Source organism: Onychostruthus taczanowskii, unplaced genomic scaffold (assembly GCF_017590055.1).
Source record: "Onychostruthus taczanowskii isolate IOZ18803 unplaced genomic scaffold, ASM1759005v1 scaffold3, whole genome shotgun sequence".
Lineage (NCBI taxonomy): Eukaryota > Metazoa > Chordata > Aves > Passeriformes > Passeridae > Onychostruthus > Onychostruthus taczanowskii.
Genome location: NW_024500349.1, coordinates 10,276,360 through 10,297,234, shown reverse-complemented (window position 1 = coordinate 10,297,234; position 20,875 = coordinate 10,276,360). Strand labels below are relative to the sequence as shown.

Below are 20,875 nucleotides of genomic sequence, written 5' to 3'. Positions count from 1 at the left end.
TTTTATGTCCTGTTGTTTCTGATTTAAAAGGTTTCCATTGCTTCTTACTTAAATCCGATTGCAGGTGCAAATCTACTGTACACATTTTTAAATTGGAATTAACATTATTCTACATTTTGGTCTTCAGATCAAGTAAAACTAAATTGTATTAATAAGTTTAGAAAAAGGTGAAGGTGCTCTGAAGACAGTAACTGCTTAATTGTGTTGAAAGAACACAGTTGAAATTTATCGTTTATCCTTTTAGGTGTGATTACATTGTGATGGGTTTTGGGGTTCCTCTCCCCTGAGCTGTAGGAATGACCAGACTTACTTCCCCTATTAAAATTGCATAATTGTCTTACATCTCTATATTTAATCACATTATTAGGTGCTTTTTTTTTTTTTTTTTTTTTTTTTTTTATGCTCAGGTCTTCTGGGAATAAATGATCTACTTTTAAAAATCAAAATACATTAGTTTTTCTTGTGTAAGTCATGTTTATTTTACTGATTTTTGACACCTGGAGTAGTTTGATGCTAATAAATTCCAATGGGTGCATGATTCCTTTTGAATATAAATGCTGGTTAAACTTAGGCAAACTAAAAAAAATCAAGAACCTAAGTGGAATAGCAACTATTAGTGTATAATAAAAGCAAAAAAAAATTTTTTTGGCACCACACAGTGGTGCCAACATCAGGCATTAAAAATAACAGGATTTTTTTCTTGGCTTTTAATGTATTTTTTTGAACAACTTCTAGATATATTTTGTTTTAAAACTCTTGGTTGTGTTCATTTATGTTGTGGGACCTTTCAAAAAAATGTGAGGTCCAAGCATGCCATATGATTCAAGAAGGTGGGAAACATCAAAACTGAGACCAAAAGCACAATCAGGGCCTGGCAGGCAGTGCCATTCAGCTTGGAGGTGCTGATACTTTGGATTTATGCAATGAATATGCATTTTTAATTTGCCAGACAACCTGTATTTTAGGGAGTATCACTGTGACCTTTGGGAAAGTTAATTTTTGCTTTTAGCAGTAATCAAAAGTGTTCAGTGTGGCATCCCTTCACACTACATAATTGCTACTGGAACAATTTAAAAAAAATCTGGTTTTAACTGCCTGGCAGTACTTAAACCATTGTTAAACTTGCACTTTTTTCTCATGGTCTTTGGCTCTGACTTCTAAAACCACCTGAGATACTACTTAGAAGTTTTGCAGGAGGTTTGAAGTTGATCTGTGGCACTCTACTATGAAATTCAGATTACTTCTGTTGCTGGATGGCAGCATCTTTGTACAGTGAGATCTTCCAGGGCTGCAGGAGTTTGAGCTACTGCCCTTCACATGTAGGAAGGATGCATGTGTCAATTGTTCAGATTTGATAAGTAAAATTAGGCCAGTATAGTGGTGTCAACTTTATTACCAGTTTACACTAACTTGACAAATTATTGTGTCCCTGTCCATATCACAAAAGCCCTTTCTTTAATGTGCTGCTAAAGTCACATGCCAGCCACAGTTTTCGCTGTTGCTTCACAGTGGAATGAATAACATCAACACATTTAATGTAATTTAGACACAAGTAAAAATCATGTTTTACTTGGAGGTGTGTGTAGAAGATCCACCTACTTTATTTCTTAATAGATAAAAATCAGAATGCCCATGTGACAATTTTTGATTCTGTGGTACCGTGCACCACAGACGGAGCAAGAAGACACAAGGGGAAAGGTAAGCCTTCAGAGGTGCTACCACGCTCTTCTGCCATTGCCTTCTGGAGCTGAGTCAGGTGATTTGTAATCACACAATTTTTTTCTTTAGATATGTTCTAGATCTTTGTCTTCTGTTCTCCCCAGGTTAATAAACTAAGACCTCCTTCTGCCTGATTTTTACTTGGCTCCTTGATGGAGTTGTTTTTTTAATTCCTGGCTACACAGTGTTCACTTTTGGGAGGAGTCTGAAGAGCAAGAGCGTGGTGTTCTCCAGCACGCTGCATGGCACAGTCCTCAGTTTCCACTGCTGTGGAGAAGGGATGGATTCTCATTTCCTTCTGGCTGAAAGCTATAAACACTGGACTCTGGAGCCAAAGCAGGGAAGAACTAGAAGCATGGTCATGATATTGGATAAAATCAGTCAGCACCTGTCTAATTGTCTCCACTTCCCCAGGGGAGTTGCACAGACGGGTGCATTGCTGTTGAAGCTGGAGTAGTGCACTAGGAACATGGACACGCGTTTCCCTGGAAGGGGCAGCTCAGGGCTGTACAAATAAATACAGCCCACAGAAACTTCTGAGCTGGATGTGAAACCTTCATGTGTGTAAGGACCTGCAGGTTCAGCACTCCTGGAGTGCTGGCAGGTGGCGTTTTTCTCTGGGAGTTTTGTGTGTAAAACCAAAGTCTCATTATGGGCTGATTCAGTCTCCCCCTGTGTCACTAATAGTTAATCCATCAGGAAATACAAACTTTCATTTTATTTTTCACTAGGGATTTGATTATCAAAGTGTTGAGGAGCAAGTTACAAGGAGAGAATAGTTTTTATAGTTGATTACATGTGGAATTTAAGCAGATCTGATGGATCAAGGAAAAGAAAGCTTAGTCTGTTACATGCCTTTTATTTGAAGCAAGTGTCTGAAGTTACTGTTTCTTTCATCTGAATGACACACAGGAATTGTCCCCAGGCAGTTATGTCTCAGTGCAAGCTTACATTGAAAATTTCTATTCCATTTTCTGACAGCCTTCAGGTTATTTTGAGGTAAATATATTTACAGTAACAAAAGTGGCCAAGTGTAAAGAATTTTTAAAATTTTCTAAATTAAAAAAAATATTTTCATTCTCTAAATGAAACTGTTTTCATAAATTGTGTGATAAAGCAACCATTTTTGCTAAGTTCTGAAGTTCTAATAATCTGGGAAGTTGGAGTCACAAGTCCCACTGAGACCTCTTTTCTCTGGCTATCACCTCAATAAATGATTGTGTCTTGCTAGGCAAAGCTTGATGGTCTTTTTTTCTGTCTGCAAAATTGTAGTGGTTTGTATCTTCATTTTACAGTATTTCTGAAGCAGAAACAAGAACAGATTTAAATAAAAACAGGATTCTAAGAGAAATTAATGTGAACCACCAAAAAATTCTTGAAGCACAAAAAGAATGTATCTGGAAATAAGTTTTTTTCCCAGAATATTTTACAGAAGGGCAGAAAAACATGAAAATATAAATAATCAGAACCCAAAGGTGCTGTATGCAATGTTGAAAGTGATATGTACTGTCTGAAAAGGTTGTGAAATTATGCTTAGTAATAAATATTCTAAATCTTCTAAATCATAAGTTTCAGGGAGATAATAAACATAATAACAATAGGCAACCTGTAATTTACAACAATGTTCTTTTACCAGAAGAATATGTTGTAAATCTGTTCTTGTGATGAACAGCAGCACTTACTCAGACTAAAAATAATAACAGGACCGTGTATCTTGGATCCCAGGAGACTATTGGTGTTTTTGTAGACAGCAGACAGGAGAAAAAGGCATTTTGTCCTTTTTACCCCAAGTAATCCCAGTGGAAAATTAAACATGTGCTATGAATTGATATCAACTCATGCCAGGTTACCTCCCTAAAGAGGACTGCTGCAAACACTGTTGCTGCATTTCTTGGACAGCACTTTGATGGTCTGTGTGCACGATGGATATTTTATGCCGTACGCTACTGTGGAACAGTGTGCTACTGTCTGCCCCTCGGAGACCGCTGCTGAGGTGTGCCACAAATAACTGAGAACAGCAATTGCTTTAGCCCTAGAGAGAATCTCAAATACCTGCAAATTAAAAATGTTACTGAAATATTTCTGTGTTCGTGTGTGTCTGGGAAAACTGTGTTGCTTTTGTTTTCAAAAATTTAATCCTGCAAAACAGAGAAGGTGCTTTTGTATTGCTGTGGATCCTTGCTGAACACAGGATTGAAAAAAAATATTAAGCAGTATATTAGCAAGAAATATTTAGAAAAACCACGAACCTTTTTTTAATGGACCACCCTATCCAGTTTCTGTTCTTTTAAGGAAGTTTTTCCTATGCATGACTCATTTCACTCTTTGGCTAACATCAAGGGAAATGGAATAACGATTAAGCAAAGGAATGTATGCTTTTTTCTGGGTTTGTCCTTTTCTCAAAACCTTTATGAATTTTCTGCATAACCTTGTGTAAATATGTATGGATGTAGAAGCTTGACAACTGTGACAAGGTAAAAAGTACCCTGCTAATACTTGTTTCTTAGTAATTTTTTCTAAATGTTCCTTTTGGTTATACAAGTTAATGTTGTGCTGGATACTCCAGACTCCCTCTTCAGTTAAAATGACATGCTCCAGGCAGCCAATTACACAGAACTGTTAAGTGAAATTAATGAGATCACCCTAGATCACACTTTGTGTTTTATTTTCATTTTATAGGTCTGTACGAGCTGCTGGCTGCATTGCCAGCCCAGCTGCAGCCACATGTGGACAGCCAGGAAGACCTGACCTTCCTCTGGGATATGTTTGGTGAAAAAAGCCTTCATTCACTGGTGAAGGTAAATCACATTTAAGTCAGATTCTCTTTGAGAAGAGCATATGGAAAAATGTTTTGAGCGCCATCTAGTAAACCAGTGACCAAACTGTTGCTCAGTGAAAACAAAACAGCCTTGTTTTAACTATGTTTCTGGCAGGGTGGAAGTTGTTAAATAAGATTTTACCAAAAATACATAGATGATTTCATTTAAGAGTGATGTTTTGGCAGTGTAATGCTAATGCAACAAACATGTGTTGTTTGCCCTTGTTTAGAAAAAAAGAGTACGAAATAGTAGCAGGAAATCTGACACTTCTTTATGGTCAACATTCAAGACCTGGAGTTTAGCTTAAATAAATAAACGTTCACAGCAAAAATTAGAAGGAATATATTTTCTGAGGTCAAGTATGGCAAGAGTTCAGTAGCCACATTAATTTAAAATAATTTCCTTTAACAAAGTCAACTGAAATTCTAGTAAGCTGTTTCTTTTATTGGCTTGTCTCCATTTAATATTGTGTTTTGCTCATAAATATGCTGGACTAAAGTACAGCCTAAAATAAGTTGGATGAATACTTGAGTAAAATATTATGGTACAGAAATGATCAGCACCAAGAAATCAAAGCATGCCGTGGGAGTGCACAGAGCTATCCCAATAATCTTAAAATTGTGTGGAGCTGAAAAATGGGACCAATCAGCTGGTTAAAAATATTCCACTCCTACAAAACGGTAAGTATGTCTTCAGTCTCCAGTACCGAGCTAATTCAAGCTGGAAGGAAATTCTGAGGTCTGAAATGAGTCCGTAGATGGTAGTAACCCATGCCATGAATATATCCAGATTTGTGCAGCATTTGTTGCCCTTGTCAATTACTGATCTAGAAGAAGCTTAAAACTGGGATTATTTCTAAGTAGGTTTGAAAGAATCACATTTTCCCATTTTTTTCAGCTATTTTATTCTGGAAAAAGATGTAGTAATGTTGATACTTGGTCAAGTGCTTGGTGATACTCTTCAAAATATCTGAGAATTTACATATAAAAGTAAACATAAATGCTCTCTGGCACTTGATACACAAAGGCAACAAACAGTGGAACAGTGCTTGGCAATATTTGTTTGCCTAAAGAATTTCATCAACGTTGCTGAAGTGCCATGACTCCTAGACTCCTTGTGGCTTTGCTGCAGCTGTCTGTGCAGGTGGCTCAGAAGATCACTGTAAGAGGAATACCAGTCATCTTTCTGATGTAGGCTGACAATGGTGTGCATCTAAGCAAAAAGTTATGTCAGCTGCTAAATTAGTTTTCTTTCTGGTTTGGGAATTAAAGAAGGCTGGCTAGAAAATGAGCGTGGATCTGTGAAACATTGACACTTCAACATTTGCTCTAATTTGTTATCGAGGCAAAACCTAAACGTTTTCAAACTCCACTTAACTGCCTTTTAGCCCTCATTCCAGAAGAAGACAGCAGTTAACTGGTTTGCTCACTTGGACTGTGCTCTCAGTATGGAGCAGTTGGCTTTCCTGGCAGCTTTCCTGGTTGCATGTCCTGGTTATCTTGTTGTTTGTTATTGCAGGGTGGATTGGACTTTCTGTCTGTAACAGAAAAGAAAGATGAGAAAGGGGATCAGTGAATTGTCACTATGTTGCAGTTACAACAAGAAGGCACAGAAATATTCTAACCATCTTCATTATTTATCATGTGCTCTCTAGGTCCAAATAGACCAGTTAGACATACATGTAAATTTGACCCTGTTGATGCTTCTTTTAAAGTCCTTTCAAGCCTCACACTATCTTAAAATAGATATAATTATTGAAATCTAGAAACTGTCTTTAGTGTTCACTAGTTGCTCTTCTTTAATACAGTATATTAATTTCATTTGAGTTACAAAGTTTCTTAATTGCAAGAATTAAGACTGTTAAGAGCATTTGGTCTGACACAGTGCATGTCACAGGCTACCAAACCTCACTTTTGATTTGTGTGAAGGTCTGGTACATAAAATAGGGTATGAAGAGCTTTCAAAATGTTATCTAGTTCATATACTTGCCTCAAGATGGGCTTAACTGTATGTGGAACTCATAGTATTGGTTTGACCTTTAATGCATTTTTAGAAGGATTGTTCAGTACCCTCTCAAGTTTCAGAGAAGACAGTCCCTAGCCTTTTTGGAAGAGAGCTGTAAGAGCAGAAGAACAAACCCCATCTGTCATAGTTTTTCCCTGTTACAAGGCTTCAGGAGTGCAAAATCTTTTTCTGAGTTCTGGTGTCTTATTTGAAAGACTGTTTTTCCTAGCAGTAACTTCTTAAAGTCAACTGTACTTTCAAAGACAAATGTTTTTAATTCTGCAGACTGAGAATGATGACACATATTTTGTAATAACAAAAAAGAAAAGGAAAGGAAAAAATGTGCACTAGTCTTGGGCCAGGGATGTTGTGATCCTGGTATGTGGCAGTGTAGGAAGAAAATGAGCATGGATATATTACCAATTAGCACCGATATTTCTCTATTTTTAATGCATTGCTTAATAAAAATTTCTACACCAATCTTCTTACCTTACTGCTTAGTAATTTCAGATATTATAAAAGAGCTTTTACCTAGGTTATGAAATGGATAAAATGGTCCAAAATTATCGGAAGACTTACGTATACAAGGAACTTTCTACTTTTTCTACAGATATACTAAGTTTTATGGGTATTTAATTACTATAGTTTTTCTTCATGGTTGTATACTATAGCATATGGTTTGCTATTTTGGCTCTCTTAATATTGAGAAGAAAAAATGAAGAAGAAAAATAAAAGCCCCAGTCCTTGTCTTGGAGTTCTCTTTATTCAGTATTGTTGGATAGAAATCTCTTTGAGAACTTGGATGAGTCTAAGCTGTTCTAAGAAGTCAGAAATGGAAAAGTTGTATTAGATCATCCAATCCATTCCCCTGCAAATACTGGATTGTTCCCTACAGCGCATTCCTATTGTAGTTAGTAAAACCAGCAAACACTGATGCAACTGTTCTCGCTGTCCCTTTTCTTCACAAAGGAATCTTTTGATTAGATTTTAGTTTACAAAGTAAAATAAAGAAGAGGGAACCCACAACTGTTGTGGACAGTATGGAAGGGAAAACTGGTTCTGGATGGTGTTTAAAATTTGCCTCTGCTTCCCTCAATTTGTTATTTCCTTGTCTTCTCACATGAATCTCAAATTTTACCAAAAATCTTCAGCCATCTCATTCCTTTCTCTATACCAGAGACCCCATTAATTCTGTAGAGATTTGTAGGATAGAAACATGAGGGGAAGATCCTTCAGGGTAATTATGAGCATTGATGTAGCTGACACCTGAAATAGTACGCATGCTCAGCTTGGATATTTTTTAGAAAGGATAAATAAATATGTGCTCTAGCTACTCCTGTGGATTATTTTTAGAGGAGCGGCAAGAATTTCCATGTGCGTTTGCTTGCTGTTAGTGCACCAGACACGTTTTACTGTTTGTCTGTTTAGCTCCAGGATGAAGCTTCCACTCGCACTGCTGCCTTAAAACATTTCTGGTTGTGGATGTAATGCTCAAGAATTGAGTAAACTTTTCTGTTGCACAGCTACCAAAGTATTTAATAACCAATTGCAGTTTGTTTTTGGCCAACTCAGTACTGTACTTTCCATTATGAAAAAGAAGCCACAGCAAGTAGTGTTGCACTTTCTCTTGATAGGGAAGAGTTTGCACATTCAAAAAGTTATATGTTGCACTAGGGAAAAAAAACCAAAACAACAAACTACTGCAAAACTAAGGAATATCTGGTGAATCAAGTCTGATTTTATTGTAACTGCATAGTATTTTGATAGCTGGCCCTGCAAAACCTTAATTTGTGCTGATTTTCCTAGTTTCACTTGGATTTGATTTGACTTGAAGTTCTAAGAAAGTATATTTTCTATGTGCTAGAGTTTGACCATGTAAATTGCTAAAAACATATCAAAAACAAACTAGTTAAGTATATCCTGGTGAAATGTCTTTGGCATGTAAATTGTAGTGCATTATTACATAGCCCAAATTTTACAGTCATTGTGGTATAGAAGCATTGGAAATTTTCACTGTGAGTACTCAGATTTTTCAATATGTAACCGTAGATGCTTTCTGTATGTGGTTCCATTTTTTGGCAATAAGGAAAATAAAGATAGTATTTACAAAATCTAGGTTGACTAAGGCAAAGCAAAAGGGGTTGATTTGACACATCCTCAGTGATAAAATCAACTATCTGCAGATGACATATTAAATCTTCAGTCTGAACTGTTTGTGGGAAGAGATGTGCGGTTATTTTGGCATTTGTGGAAGCTCACGTGGTGCACCTTTCCCTGCCCTGTGATATGTCAGCTGTTCTGTGTCGCTGCCGGCGTTGTTCAGAGTGCTGCGACCTTTCTGAAGAAGCCTCTTGGAAAAGGCACCTCGGGGGCAGAGGCACGGTGTGCTCACACCGGGTGATTTCAGCTCCTCGGTGAGCCAGGTGACACAGGAGGAGAGATGGGGTCTGCGTGGGGTTCCAAGGACAGCCTTTATTGAGCGTCTTCCTCCAAGGGATCCAGGGATGAAAGAGCCCCTCAGGCAGGGAAAGCAGGGGTTAATATAGGGATCTCAAAGAGCAGGACAGAACACCAGGGCCAACGGGATATGTTCAATCTGCATGTCACATGGAGGTGTGCTGGGAGAAGCCTTTCTTCTCACCCTAACCAGGAGGCTGTGGCTTGAGGGGTTTTCCCTCCAGAGGAGTGTTGTGGATTCTTTCCCTGTTGGCCCACCAGCCTCCACAGTTCTGCAGCCAGCATCCAGGTGTGTTCTGCCCACGTCATGTGCATTCACCTTCTGTGTTGTGCATCCAAATGCAGCATGCTCCTGCCTGGGCACAAGCTCAGGCATCCAAAGATTTGGATCTTCTTCACTTAAGAATGTAGAGAAAATGGACTTGTGATTATATCAGTTCTGAGTTGCAACTGATTGTTCTGAATGTATTGTTCTGTATTTTTGGTGGGGATGATCCACAGACGGAGGGAATGACATCTCTGAGTGTGGCTGAAAAGCGGATGGTGGCTGAAGAGAGTGTATTAGGTAGTGTAAGACCAGAGCATGACGATAAAAAATGAAGGTTGATGATCATACTGAGATAGAGTTGGCTTTGTGCATGGAAGGCTGATGATGGAATATGTTGACTACTTCTGCACTTCAAATTTGAAACTGACATTGAAATACTTTTTGCTGGACATAGAAAACTTATTTATTTTTTCCATTACTTTCTTCTTCATATATGCGTTCTCTAGAATTAATATGTATACAATCTTCTAATTTATTGTTCAATTTGTCTACTTTCTGCATGTCTCAAGACTTTTCTTTTTCCTGTTAATCATATAGAAGCGGAAGAGAGCAGGGTTTGTTTGGGAGGGGATTTTGGTGGCTAATATATTTGCACCTGTTAAGGCAATGGTGAGAGTGGTTTCTGATTTCAGGGCAGACAAAACCAGCCACCTCAGAAGGAACTCAGAGGAGCTCCACTACACAAGAACTGCAAACCTGTAAAATGCACAAGAAGAGAAAGTGGGGCTGGGGTTTTGTTGTACCTGACCTCAGTTTATCTGAGTGAGAGGGTTGTGATTTGGGGAAAAAGCACTGGAGAGTTGGAGAGGTGTATGGTCCACCTTGGAGTGGGCGGAATAATTGAAACTGATAGCTCAATCAGAAAAATGCTTCTTTGATATTTCAAGTCCTTAAGGTTCTTTACTGGTGAGTTCTCAACCATATTTATTTTCAAAAAGCTGTCCCTCCCCAGTAAATGGAATAGGCTGCAGTTCTCTAAATTCATGTGGAGCTCTGAAGTGCTATTTGCCTTGGAGATTGGAAAAATGAAGGAAAAGGCAGTGTGAGTAAGGATTTAGCACCTGGATGTCAGGAGGAGGAAGTGTGAGTGTGGAGGAGGTCGTTGATAGCCAGTAACAAATCATGGCCAATGAAATTTAATTGTTCTTCGTACTTTAAAGGAGAATCAAGCAAAGTTGCTTTGTATCTTATAGTTTACATCTTTCAGTCAGAGAAAGCAAGCAAAGCCTCCTCATGGCAGAAGTAAAGTGATCACTCTTGTAACACAGGCTGTCCAAACAGTGCACAGATGTGATCCGTTGTGCTGGTGTGGAAATTTTAGCTATTTCTGGCAAGAGGAGAAGGAATTTACTATAGTTGAAGTCATTAATAATGATGAATTAGATAATAGGTGGCAGTTATTTGTCATTCTTTAAATCCAAATCATCAGGGACACGACACAGTTTTCAGATCTAAAGAGCTACCTAGGAGTGGGTATAGTGGGGTGTATGTAATAGTACTAGGCTGCTGACTGTGCAAAGGTGTTTTAAAGCTGCAGGGAAGAAATTAAAGACTTTTCTTTTTCTCTTTCTTTTTCTCTTTCTTTTTCTCATTCTTTTTCTCATTCTTTTTCTCATTCTTTTTCTCATTCTTTTTCTCATTCTTTTTCTCATTTTCTGGAGAGTAAGGTTGATTTCTAATTAATTTTTTGAAGCTTCCTGCTTGAGTTTTATGTACAGAATATATATGGAGGAATGCTAGAATTTCAATACTCATCTGATTCAAAGTATTTGTAAGTAATAGTCTAATTAATATGCCAAAATATGAACTTGCCCCATGCTTTCTACTTAGCTAAAGCTGAGAATTATTGGGAAAATAATGCTCTGTAAGAAATCCTCTTGATGACTGACAACAGTTTGCATTCATATTTGGAGTAATTGCCACTGAAGCAATGAGTCATTTTGCTTTCATCACAATGATTACATTTTAAAAAAATGTAATGCAAAGTATTACTCCTCATGAAATGCCACATAAACTTAAAGTGTTACTTTTGAAGCCAAAGTGATTTTTTGAGACTTGCTAAATTGCCAGCAACTGAAATCTGTAAGCTAAGAGATCACTCTTAGCTGGAGGCAGTCAGCTGCCTTTAAACTTAATTTCCATGGGAACAGTGATCAGATTAATCAAAATAAGGTAATTGAGATTTTATAGAAAATAGTACAGGATCTTTACTTTGTTCAGGCTGATATTGTTTCCATGAAAACATTTGGAAAAAAAGGTAGCTAGCAGCCAGGCATTGAGCAAATGATTGCTTCTCTTGTTAAGATTCATGTATTTTCTGGTCACTCTGTGTGTGCTGAATCCTTTGACTTGTTTCTGCTTTTGTAGTGTAAAAATGCCATACATCAGGTAATAACTGGGCAAACATAAGCAAAATAAAAATGGATTCCTTTAGAAATAATAGCTAAATCCCTAATATTCCATATTTTGTCTCTAAGTAAAGACAAAGTTGTTTTTCCATGTGTGTTCACTCATACATACCTGTGCTTATTTTTGCCTTCAATTACCTGAAAAAATGCACCTCCTATTTATTTCAGCATAGCTTTAGATGGTGGACGCTTATTGGTAGAATAATGCAGGTAAGGGCCAAGTAGATGAAATAATGCAGTTGTGAAATATGGATTCTATGTGATGGTTCAACTAAAAATATTTGTTGTAGTTGTAGCTAGTATGTAGTTTACTGGGAAGTAGACAGCTGGTGGACATAAATAATAATTTTGTCCTTCCATTCAAAGTCTGTTGAATGGGTTCTCCTTTGTTCTCTTTTGTGGTTTTTATGATGTATTTTTATTTTGTGTATTTTGGTAGAAATTTAACTGAATATCTAGTGTTAACTTCTTTGTCAGGAACATAGTGTGTCTAGGATCTTTCAGTTTCTACATCAGAGCTGCTAATGTGTTTAGTAATAGGCAGTTGCAACTTTTCATCTAGATTTTTATGAGCAAGTCCTGTTCCTGTCATCAACTCCTCTATCAACCCGCTTCGTTAAAAATAATAACAAAAAACTGAAGATCAGATCCCAAAAGGATCAAATTGTCTTGTTGACAGTTTAGTCTCATAAAAACTGTAGAAATTAGGTTGATATCAGAAGTCTCTACAGGTGGATATACCAACAAACTTTTAAAAATAAAAATAAAGCAGATAAGCTTGTGAAATGAGAGGTGTGAAGTGTTTGTCTTTGAGTATTACTTGAAACTTGTGAATAAATCAGTGCTTTGGAATGTGAAAAAACTTTGGTTTAGGTTAAAGTCCAGACAGAGGCTTTTTTTTGGATCAGTGGTAATTGATTTAAAGTTTCTGCTGGGAAACCTCCAAAGAGTAGCAGAAATCCAGCCAAAATGTACTGGACATAAAATAAGAAAATCAATCCTTCTAAGATAAATAGTTTGTAATTTCATTGTTACCAAGGGGGCAGTGTACCAGCCTGGTGACCAAACTGGTACAGCAGTTCAAAGAGAACTTTTAGAACTGAAATCTATGCACATACCCAGATTTTTCTTGTCTTTCAAAGCTTGTGCAGTATTTACTTAACCGAAGTGATACATTTTTTTGTCTGTGATACTGAGACTAATGAAAGGTCTCATAAGCTGCTCAGTAATAGTCTGATAAATCCAAGACATCCAAGGATAATGTAATTTTAAACTGTTTTTCTACAGTGTTCTTTTTCCTTGGACCAGAAGTTCTGTGGCAGAACATGTGAGGGAGTGTTTAAAACAATTATTTTACTGTCTTGGACTGTTTTCCTTTTAAGAAAAGAAAGTCATGACTACCCAAACCAACCTCTGCAGTGTGAAAACATTGTAAGAGTTAAGAAGGATGGGATCTGATAGTTACAAAATCTTTCTGAAGCATGAAAACTGATACAATAAGATTTAATAAAAATTGTGCTTTTAAGATCCAGCAAAAATGCCTGCTGGTGTTTCCTACCAGCAGGTTTTGTTACTGCTTATATTAGCTTTCCTTCTTTTTTTTGGAAGTCTTGGTTGTATCCTTTGTCCAGCTAATTCTCGTGAAGTTCATTTGTAATGTTCACTCATCTTTGCTACATTACACACATATTCACTGTCCGTAGTATGGTCGGTGTGCACTATTCCTTTGGACTTTCCCATGACACTGTTCACATAGCTGTGTTCTCTTAACCACAAGTGGTTTTCTCTAATAGCTGTTTCTGTGTATCTTTGGAGAACCCAGTGCTCACCTTGCAGGTCTGGTGGTGTCAGTGAAGTTCAAACATAAGTTACGTTGAGAGCTGCGCTATGTAAGTGCTTAACATACAAGTACTTTCCACCTGGTACACAGTCACTGCAGAATAACCAGGTAGGAGCTGAATAAATAAGATTTCAGAGCATGCAAAGGATAAGGCTTACTTTCTGTGCAAGTGTCATGGGTTGACTCGGGCCAGATGCCAGGCACCCTGGAAAGCCGTTCACTCACTCCTCTCTGCGGCTGGACAGAGGAGAGAAAATTTAACAAATGGTTCACAGGTTGGGATAAGGACCAGGAGAGATCACTCAACCAATACCATCAAGGACAAAACAGACATCTCAACTTAGAGATACAAAGTGAATTTATTGCCAACAAAATTAGTGCAGGATAATGAGAAGTAAAGTAAGTCCTTAAAAACACCTTCCTCCCACTCCTTCCCAGCTCTACCTCCTACCCCAGTGGCGCAAGGAGACGGGGAATGGGGGTTATGGTCACTTCATCACCAGAGGCTTCTCTGCTGCTCAGGGAGAGGAGTTGTTCCCTTGATGCACCCTTGATGTGGTCCCTCCCATGTGAGACAGTTATCTGTGAACTTCTCCAGCATAAGTCCATTTCATGAACAGCAGTTCTTTGTGAATTGCTGCAGTGTTAATCCATCCCACAGGCAACAGTCCCCTGTCCCCTGTCAGACTGCTGCAGCGTGGTCACTCTTCTGTGGGGTGCAGTCCTCCAAAGACAGGCTGCTCCAGCCTGGGAGCAGAAGCCCCTCTTTCCCCAGGTCTCCCACTGGACCACAGCCTCCTCCAGGCATCCACCTGCTCCAGCATAGGCTCCTCCACAGGCTGCAGGTGGATCTCTGCATCCCCTGTGGATTTGCAGGGGCACAGCTGCTTCACCATGGTCCTCACCACAGCCCGCAGAGCAATCTCAGCTCCAGCACCTGGAGCACCTCCTCCCCACTCCTTGTCCACTGAGACCACAGTTGTTCTCACATGTTCTCACATCTTCTTTCGTGTTCTTGCTCCTTTCCTTCTCTGGCTGGAATTAAAACTGCACCACAAATCAAAACAAACCTTTGTTTTGAATTCTTCTTAAATATGTTAACACAAGAGGTGTTACCATCATTTCTAATTGGCCCAGCCTTGGCCAGCAGCATGTCCATCTTTGGAGCTATCAGGGATTGACTTTGCTGGACATGGTGAAAGCTTCTAGCAGCTTCTCACAAAAGCCACCTCTGTGAGCCCCGTCCACTAATAAATACCAGGCCATACAAAAGCTGGACAGCAAGCCAAGGATGAGTAATTTATTATGGACAATTGCTGTAATTTAACTGTGCCTTCAACACAATAGTGAAACCTAAATGTACAGATTTACTCTGACATAGCATCTTGATCAGAATGGTGACATAGTCTGTTTCCGTGCTGCAGAGGAAAGGGCTTCATGCTTTCTTGATCCATCCGAACCACTCTGAGGTATCAGTGGTGTAAAAAAATCTTTCTTATTGCTGTGGTGACATGGAGTGGTGTAAAGTTAGAGTTGTCTTGGATTTGTTTTCAAAAAACACTGGTGCCAATTGGGCCATCTAGAGTTGCACATGCATACTTTGTGGTCAGGTATTTTCTGTCTTCCCCCACTCCCTAAGACCAGCTTTTCCCCCTGTGTGTTCTCCCATGTATGTCTGCAGGCTTGTTCTATTTATTGTCTGCTAAATAATGCTTGGATTAATTCCTTGTCTCTTAGAAAAATTAACACAGTAAGTCTATGAAGAAGAAATATTTGTATGCCATGTTAACGTGGTTATATAAATCCCTAGGGAAAGCACTGCTTTCGTCTAGTTTGCTGCATTGCTTTCATGTATTTGCAAAGTTACGCTGTTTCATTAGATGCAAACTAAGCGATACTCCATCACTGCTGGAATTGAAGGTATTTTGAGATTTGCCAAGTGTAGCAAATACCAGGACAGGAAGACTCCTCTGTCTTGGCTGCAGAGGTGTAGTCTGGTGCACTAAAAGATGGATGCAGCCGCTGCTGAGCACCTGCACCAGTAGCCAATTGACTAGAAATGCTACCACAGGGTGAGCAGTGCTTCAGCCAGCACGGGCACCAATGACCTTCATGTGAAAAAATAGCAGGCAGCCTGGTCCCATTTCTCATCTCCAGCTGATCAAGGCACTGCTGACAACACACACCCTTCTGCTCTCTAGATTTCTAAACAGATCCATGTTTGTAGATTCCTCAAATTCCAGCACAGGTGTTGAGTCCAGCTGAATAGCCATGCTTGGACCCTAAGCTCTTTACCCAGCCACAGGTTAAGACTGTAAGTCCTGTCAGCTAAGGGTCTCCTCTTATTTGGTGGCTATGCCAATAGGGAAATACAAACATACTCTTTTCATCATTTTCTGGACTTGGATCTGACACAGAGAGACATACACCCGTCAATATTATTATCAATAAAATAATATACCATTTTGACTTCTGAATTCCTCTGCTTATTTTAATTCCATTATCTATAATTCACACACTGTACTAGATGCATCAGCATAACCCTTTTGATCCTTTTGCTAGCCAGTGCTTCAGAACAGTTTGTTTTAGAGAATGTCAATGCTAAGTTGGCACTTTGTGCTGTCTCCTTCAATTTCAGGTTGTTTTCCCTCTGATTTTGGTTGTGCTGCCTTTCTCCTTCACTCTGTTTCATAGAGCACTAACATGAAATAATTGTTTCCCAGAGGAGGAGATTTTGAACCTTGGAGCCACTGACTCAGCACCAGTGGCTCAGGTACAGTGTGACTCTTTATGAACAACATGGTGTTTACTGAGTGGAGAGCATGGTGGGGGGGTAAACAGGCTTTGTCTGTTGGAAATTAAATCTGTGTTGTCTTCCTATCTCTTTCTAACTTTTCTTGTTGGCTTTTGCTAGCAATCACAACATTCACAAGGTAATTCCAGTGATTTCAGTTATTCACAAACATGACTGCCTCAATTATTTTGATAGTAGCAGTTAAAAAACACTCCAGTCCTGCCAGCTATAAATGCTAGGGATTATGTATGGGATAGCCTTGAGTACTGCTTTATATTTAGTATGGATATCATCTTCATAAAGTATTTTCAATTTTAATGTGCTTTACAGATTTGGTTTCATGGAAAGGAGCAGTTTTTGTTGAGATTTAGTGATTAAATAATCCAGTAATGACACTGCAGACATACACAGCTTTAATCAGGATCAAACCATAAATCAGGGTGTAATTTTGAATTTCCAAGTTTCAAACATTCTAGGAAAAGAGTAACCCATAATTGTCATCATGTTAATTGGCATCTGAAATACTAAGCTGATCATACTGAAGTTTAGTGTATCATTAAAGGCTAACTACAAATCATACCCTAGCACGTGCCAAACAACAAAGTATTTGTAATTGTGTGCCTATGTGCTTTCATTTGGAAACATACACTTTCCACCAATTGCTAACGAATAATCTGACCAAGTTTTATTATTGCCTTCTCCCAAAGGGGAAGCAATATTTTTCTTTTGTGGTATATCAGGAAACCACTGCGGAACACCTATGTGTAGCTTGATCCCGTGTTCTGTCCTGCTTCTGCTCTTTCTCTCTTTGTTTCTGAAGATGCATATTGGTCCTTTAACTTACTAGAACTGGATTCTTTGCTGTTTATTTTTTTTCTATTACTAAATCAATTTTTAATGTATGAAAGCCCTTTAATTCCCTTTGTGTTATGTGCATTTATTATCCCTTCATAACCATTTGTCATGGTTTCTCTGTGACAATGTCATTGTGGTTTTTACTTACTTCAGCTTTTCCACGGGTTTAATAATGTAGGCAAGAGTGACCTCTCATTCACTTGAGGCTGATCATTTAAAGATGGGTATGGTTAAAGTACTTCACTGTACTTTGCTTGAGGTGGGGGAACTCAAGTTAAGTTGGATCATTATTTTTGTTCTCTTGTTCTGTCAAGGGTAAATGGACATTTTTGCACAAGAGAAAAGGAAATGTGTTGCCTTTTTGTTCTGTTAATGTTATGATTCATGGCATAAAAATGTAAAACAAAACATCGGTGGATAATGATACTCTTGGTATTATTTAAATTTTTGCTGGTTTCATATTCAAATGCAGTGTAAATCAGGCTAGGTCATGCTAGCTAGTGTTTTGGTTGAATCCTACTTGGAAAAAGGGGACTGGAGCTGGGGAACAGTTCCAGGTTGGAAACTGTCAGGAAATCTCTTGGCATCCCAGCAGCTGATAATTTTGTGTTGCTGGTCTGTATATTTATAGATACTTATTACATGAATGAAATTTCTAAATTTATCTCTATATTCTTTTTTTGTAATGGTAGAAGTATCAATGCAGGTCCCTTATCTTTGTTACTCTTGTCTCCTCTTGGGTAATTTCTGCTGTTTTCTACCAGCTTTCCAGTATTTAAAGATACGGTGTGACTGTAATTTTGTACACCTGTGCAAATACATTTGTGTTACCCCTTCCAATATAAAAATAAATTAGTATGTATGCTTTGATTTGAAGCTTCCTGTGAAACAGGTTTGCATGTTTAGGTGATTTAGTGCAAAACTTGAAGTGCTCTGGTCTGAAAAGGTATGGGGAAATGGCAGTAAATCTCTCCTAAATTACTGCAATTTTCTTCCAATATTTTGTCATTATTTTTCATATTCCTCTTTTTCTACAGCACACATTGCACTTAAGTGTTGGTGTTTCTCTGTCCTCTACAGGGAAGGTTGAGAATTAGTTTTGTCTTTTAAAACTATTGTAATTTTCTGGTTTAAGTTACTTGGGACATTTTACTCCTAATGCATCTCAGTATCCTTTTAAGTGATATTGAGATGCTGTCTTCATGTCTTTTTAAATTAAAATTGTTGCTATAAATCTTATTTGTTGGTATTAATTGATTTATTAGAATCTCTTTGTTTTGATTTCCATGCAGTTTAAAACGTAGCCTGGCCCCTGGCTGCAGTGTGCAGGCCTCAGAAGCTTCTCTTCTTACCTTCTGTGCCTTCTGAGGTATTCACTGCAAGTCTTTGGTTGCCTGCGAGTCTTGTTTTGATTGATCTTAACTTTGCCCCCCTATTTATATATTTTCTCCACATTTCAAAAATTTTTTTCACCTACTTTTACCATTATCCCCCCCGCCAAAAAAAAGAAAAAAAAAGAAGTGACTTTGTGTCTGTCCCTCATTGTCCAAGGTCTGTTTGGTATGTTGTAATCTGCTTGGAAGTCTTTGCAACCAATCACCTCTTTTGGAAACAAGGGAAGGCTTGAATGCAAAGCATGTCTTCACAGGCATTCTTTGCTTTCATGGACATGATTTCATTAAAGAACTTTTAAGTAAATGTTTAATTTTACTCTGGTGACTTGTCTGAATAGTCTTAAATATGGACATAATGTTCGTGATTAATTGTTTCCTGGGGTTTTTTTTGCATGTTTTTTTGACATGGACAGTATGCAGACAGAGGGAGAAGGGAATGGTGATGTTTTTAGTATGCAGACAGAGGGAGAAGGGAATGGTGATATTTGTAGCTCCCTTGCCTGTTGGAAGAGGCTGATAGAGATTTTGCTTGGTGCATTTAAGCACCTTCACATGCAGCTGCTTTTTATTTGCCTGTCTGTCTTGCCTAAAGTTGATGTATGTGGGAGTTTACCTCTGATGGCTTTTACATTTGAAGTTCTTCAGCACTGTTTATTTGCATGACTTAAGTCCCCTGCAGTTTTAAGTCCAGAATTGACTAAAAATCCATATCTAGATTTAACTTTTGAGAAATTGCATTAATGGTTAAGGTTAGTCCTTAGTATCTTTTTATAGTTGACCTCTTTTAAATTTATTATTGTGAATATTTAAAAAAATATTTACTGTGTTGTTTTACTAGGGTTTTGGGTCAGGATCTAGTATTTGTGGGACTTGGATGCAGTTTTAGCAAAAGTTGTATTTACAGCAGAATTCTGCTCTGATGATGGAGGCCTTCAATAAAAGGGTTTTTTGCATTATCTGATGTTTCAGAGTAGCTTGTTTTAAAGAGTGGCAGATTTTTCTTGAGGCATGTGATAGGGAAGCAAAAGAGTAAGAATAGAAAATAGTAATTAAATTGTAATTGTGTTTTGCATGTGTATGGATGCCTAAAAGATTGGAGGTTTTATTCCTATCAGTAAATTTTCATATGTATGGACATGCAGCTTTCAATGTCAGTGTTTTTCTTAAAATGTAATTTATAAAGGAAAAACATAATGTTGTGAATTATTCGGCTTTTTGTGTTGTTGTTGTTGTTGGTCTTTGTTGATTTTTGTCTTTGCATCTTTTATGAATTATGTGACCTGTGCTGTATCATGACATGTTGCATAGGATGTAGAAACGGCAGAAAGTGAGTTGCGTATTTCTCACATCGCATAAATTGTACTGACCCCACTAGATGGTGCTAATTGATAAATGTATGTCTATGTATATTTATATAGATGTATTTAATTTTAGCTTAAAGCATAGATGTCCGTGTCTGTGAATGAAGTCTGGGTATTGAATGAGTTAATTCTGTAACTGTGCTGCACAGAAGTGATCTCTTCAGGGAACCCAAATCGAATTCAGTCTTGGACGAGCTTGCATTGAGTACAGACTGTAAGGATGATTACTGTACTAAGCAGGAATAAACACAACTCATCATGATTTAAAGTTAGCAGTCTCTGTTTGAATAGTAAAACTGAAAAAACCCAGTTCTGTGCCGAAGTGTCTTAGCCTGTATGCAGCAAATCCTGTTTTCTTAAATTAATATTTAATTGGCTTTTCTCTAGAATCTTAATTCTGCAGGGAATGGAGCTTGCTGAAAAAAGCAACCACCTGACAATCAAACGAGTAGTTTAGCTGTCGTTCCTGTTAGAACTGTGTTTACTCAGAGAGTGGGGTTAGGAAAGTTCTTTCCTTTGGATTCATATTGTTAACAGAACAGTGGAAGCCACTTTCTTTTGAAAAAAAGTCTGGAAATTTTCTTCTGTATAATGAAATAAAAATATCAGTTTAAATTTGCGATGTTTAAAAACAGTAGTATCAGAAGAAATGAAATTTACAAAGCAGAACATTTACAGGCAAAAACATACTTGTGGGCGAATTAGATCTTTTTAATGTTTATATAAGTGTAGGTGTTTTTTGAAAGAAAACATTGAGACATTTGAGGCATTATTGAGGTAAGTATTAAATCTAGGCACGTACTTGTTTTGTTTCTAGCCTCTAAATTAAATCCTAAACTTAGACTTCAAGGAAGTTTACTAGCAGTGAACCGGGGAGCTGCTCTTGCTACGCAGAG

At 37.9% G+C, this 20,875-nt stretch overlaps 1 protein-coding gene across 2 annotated transcripts in view; it reads left to right on the top strand.

Moving 5' to 3' along the window:
* The window catches only part of MPP7 (membrane palmitoylated protein 7), a 146,022-nt gene that overhangs the window by 50,036 nt on the left and 75,111 nt on the right, over positions 1-20,875 (top strand). For both annotated transcript variants that reach the window (XM_041408760.1, XM_041408761.1), the window contains exon 4: positions 4,399-4,517. In XM_041408760.1, coding sequence (XP_041264694.1) covers positions 4,399-4,517 — 119 coding nt within the window. The remainder of the gene's footprint in view (positions 1-4,398; positions 4,518-20,875) is intronic.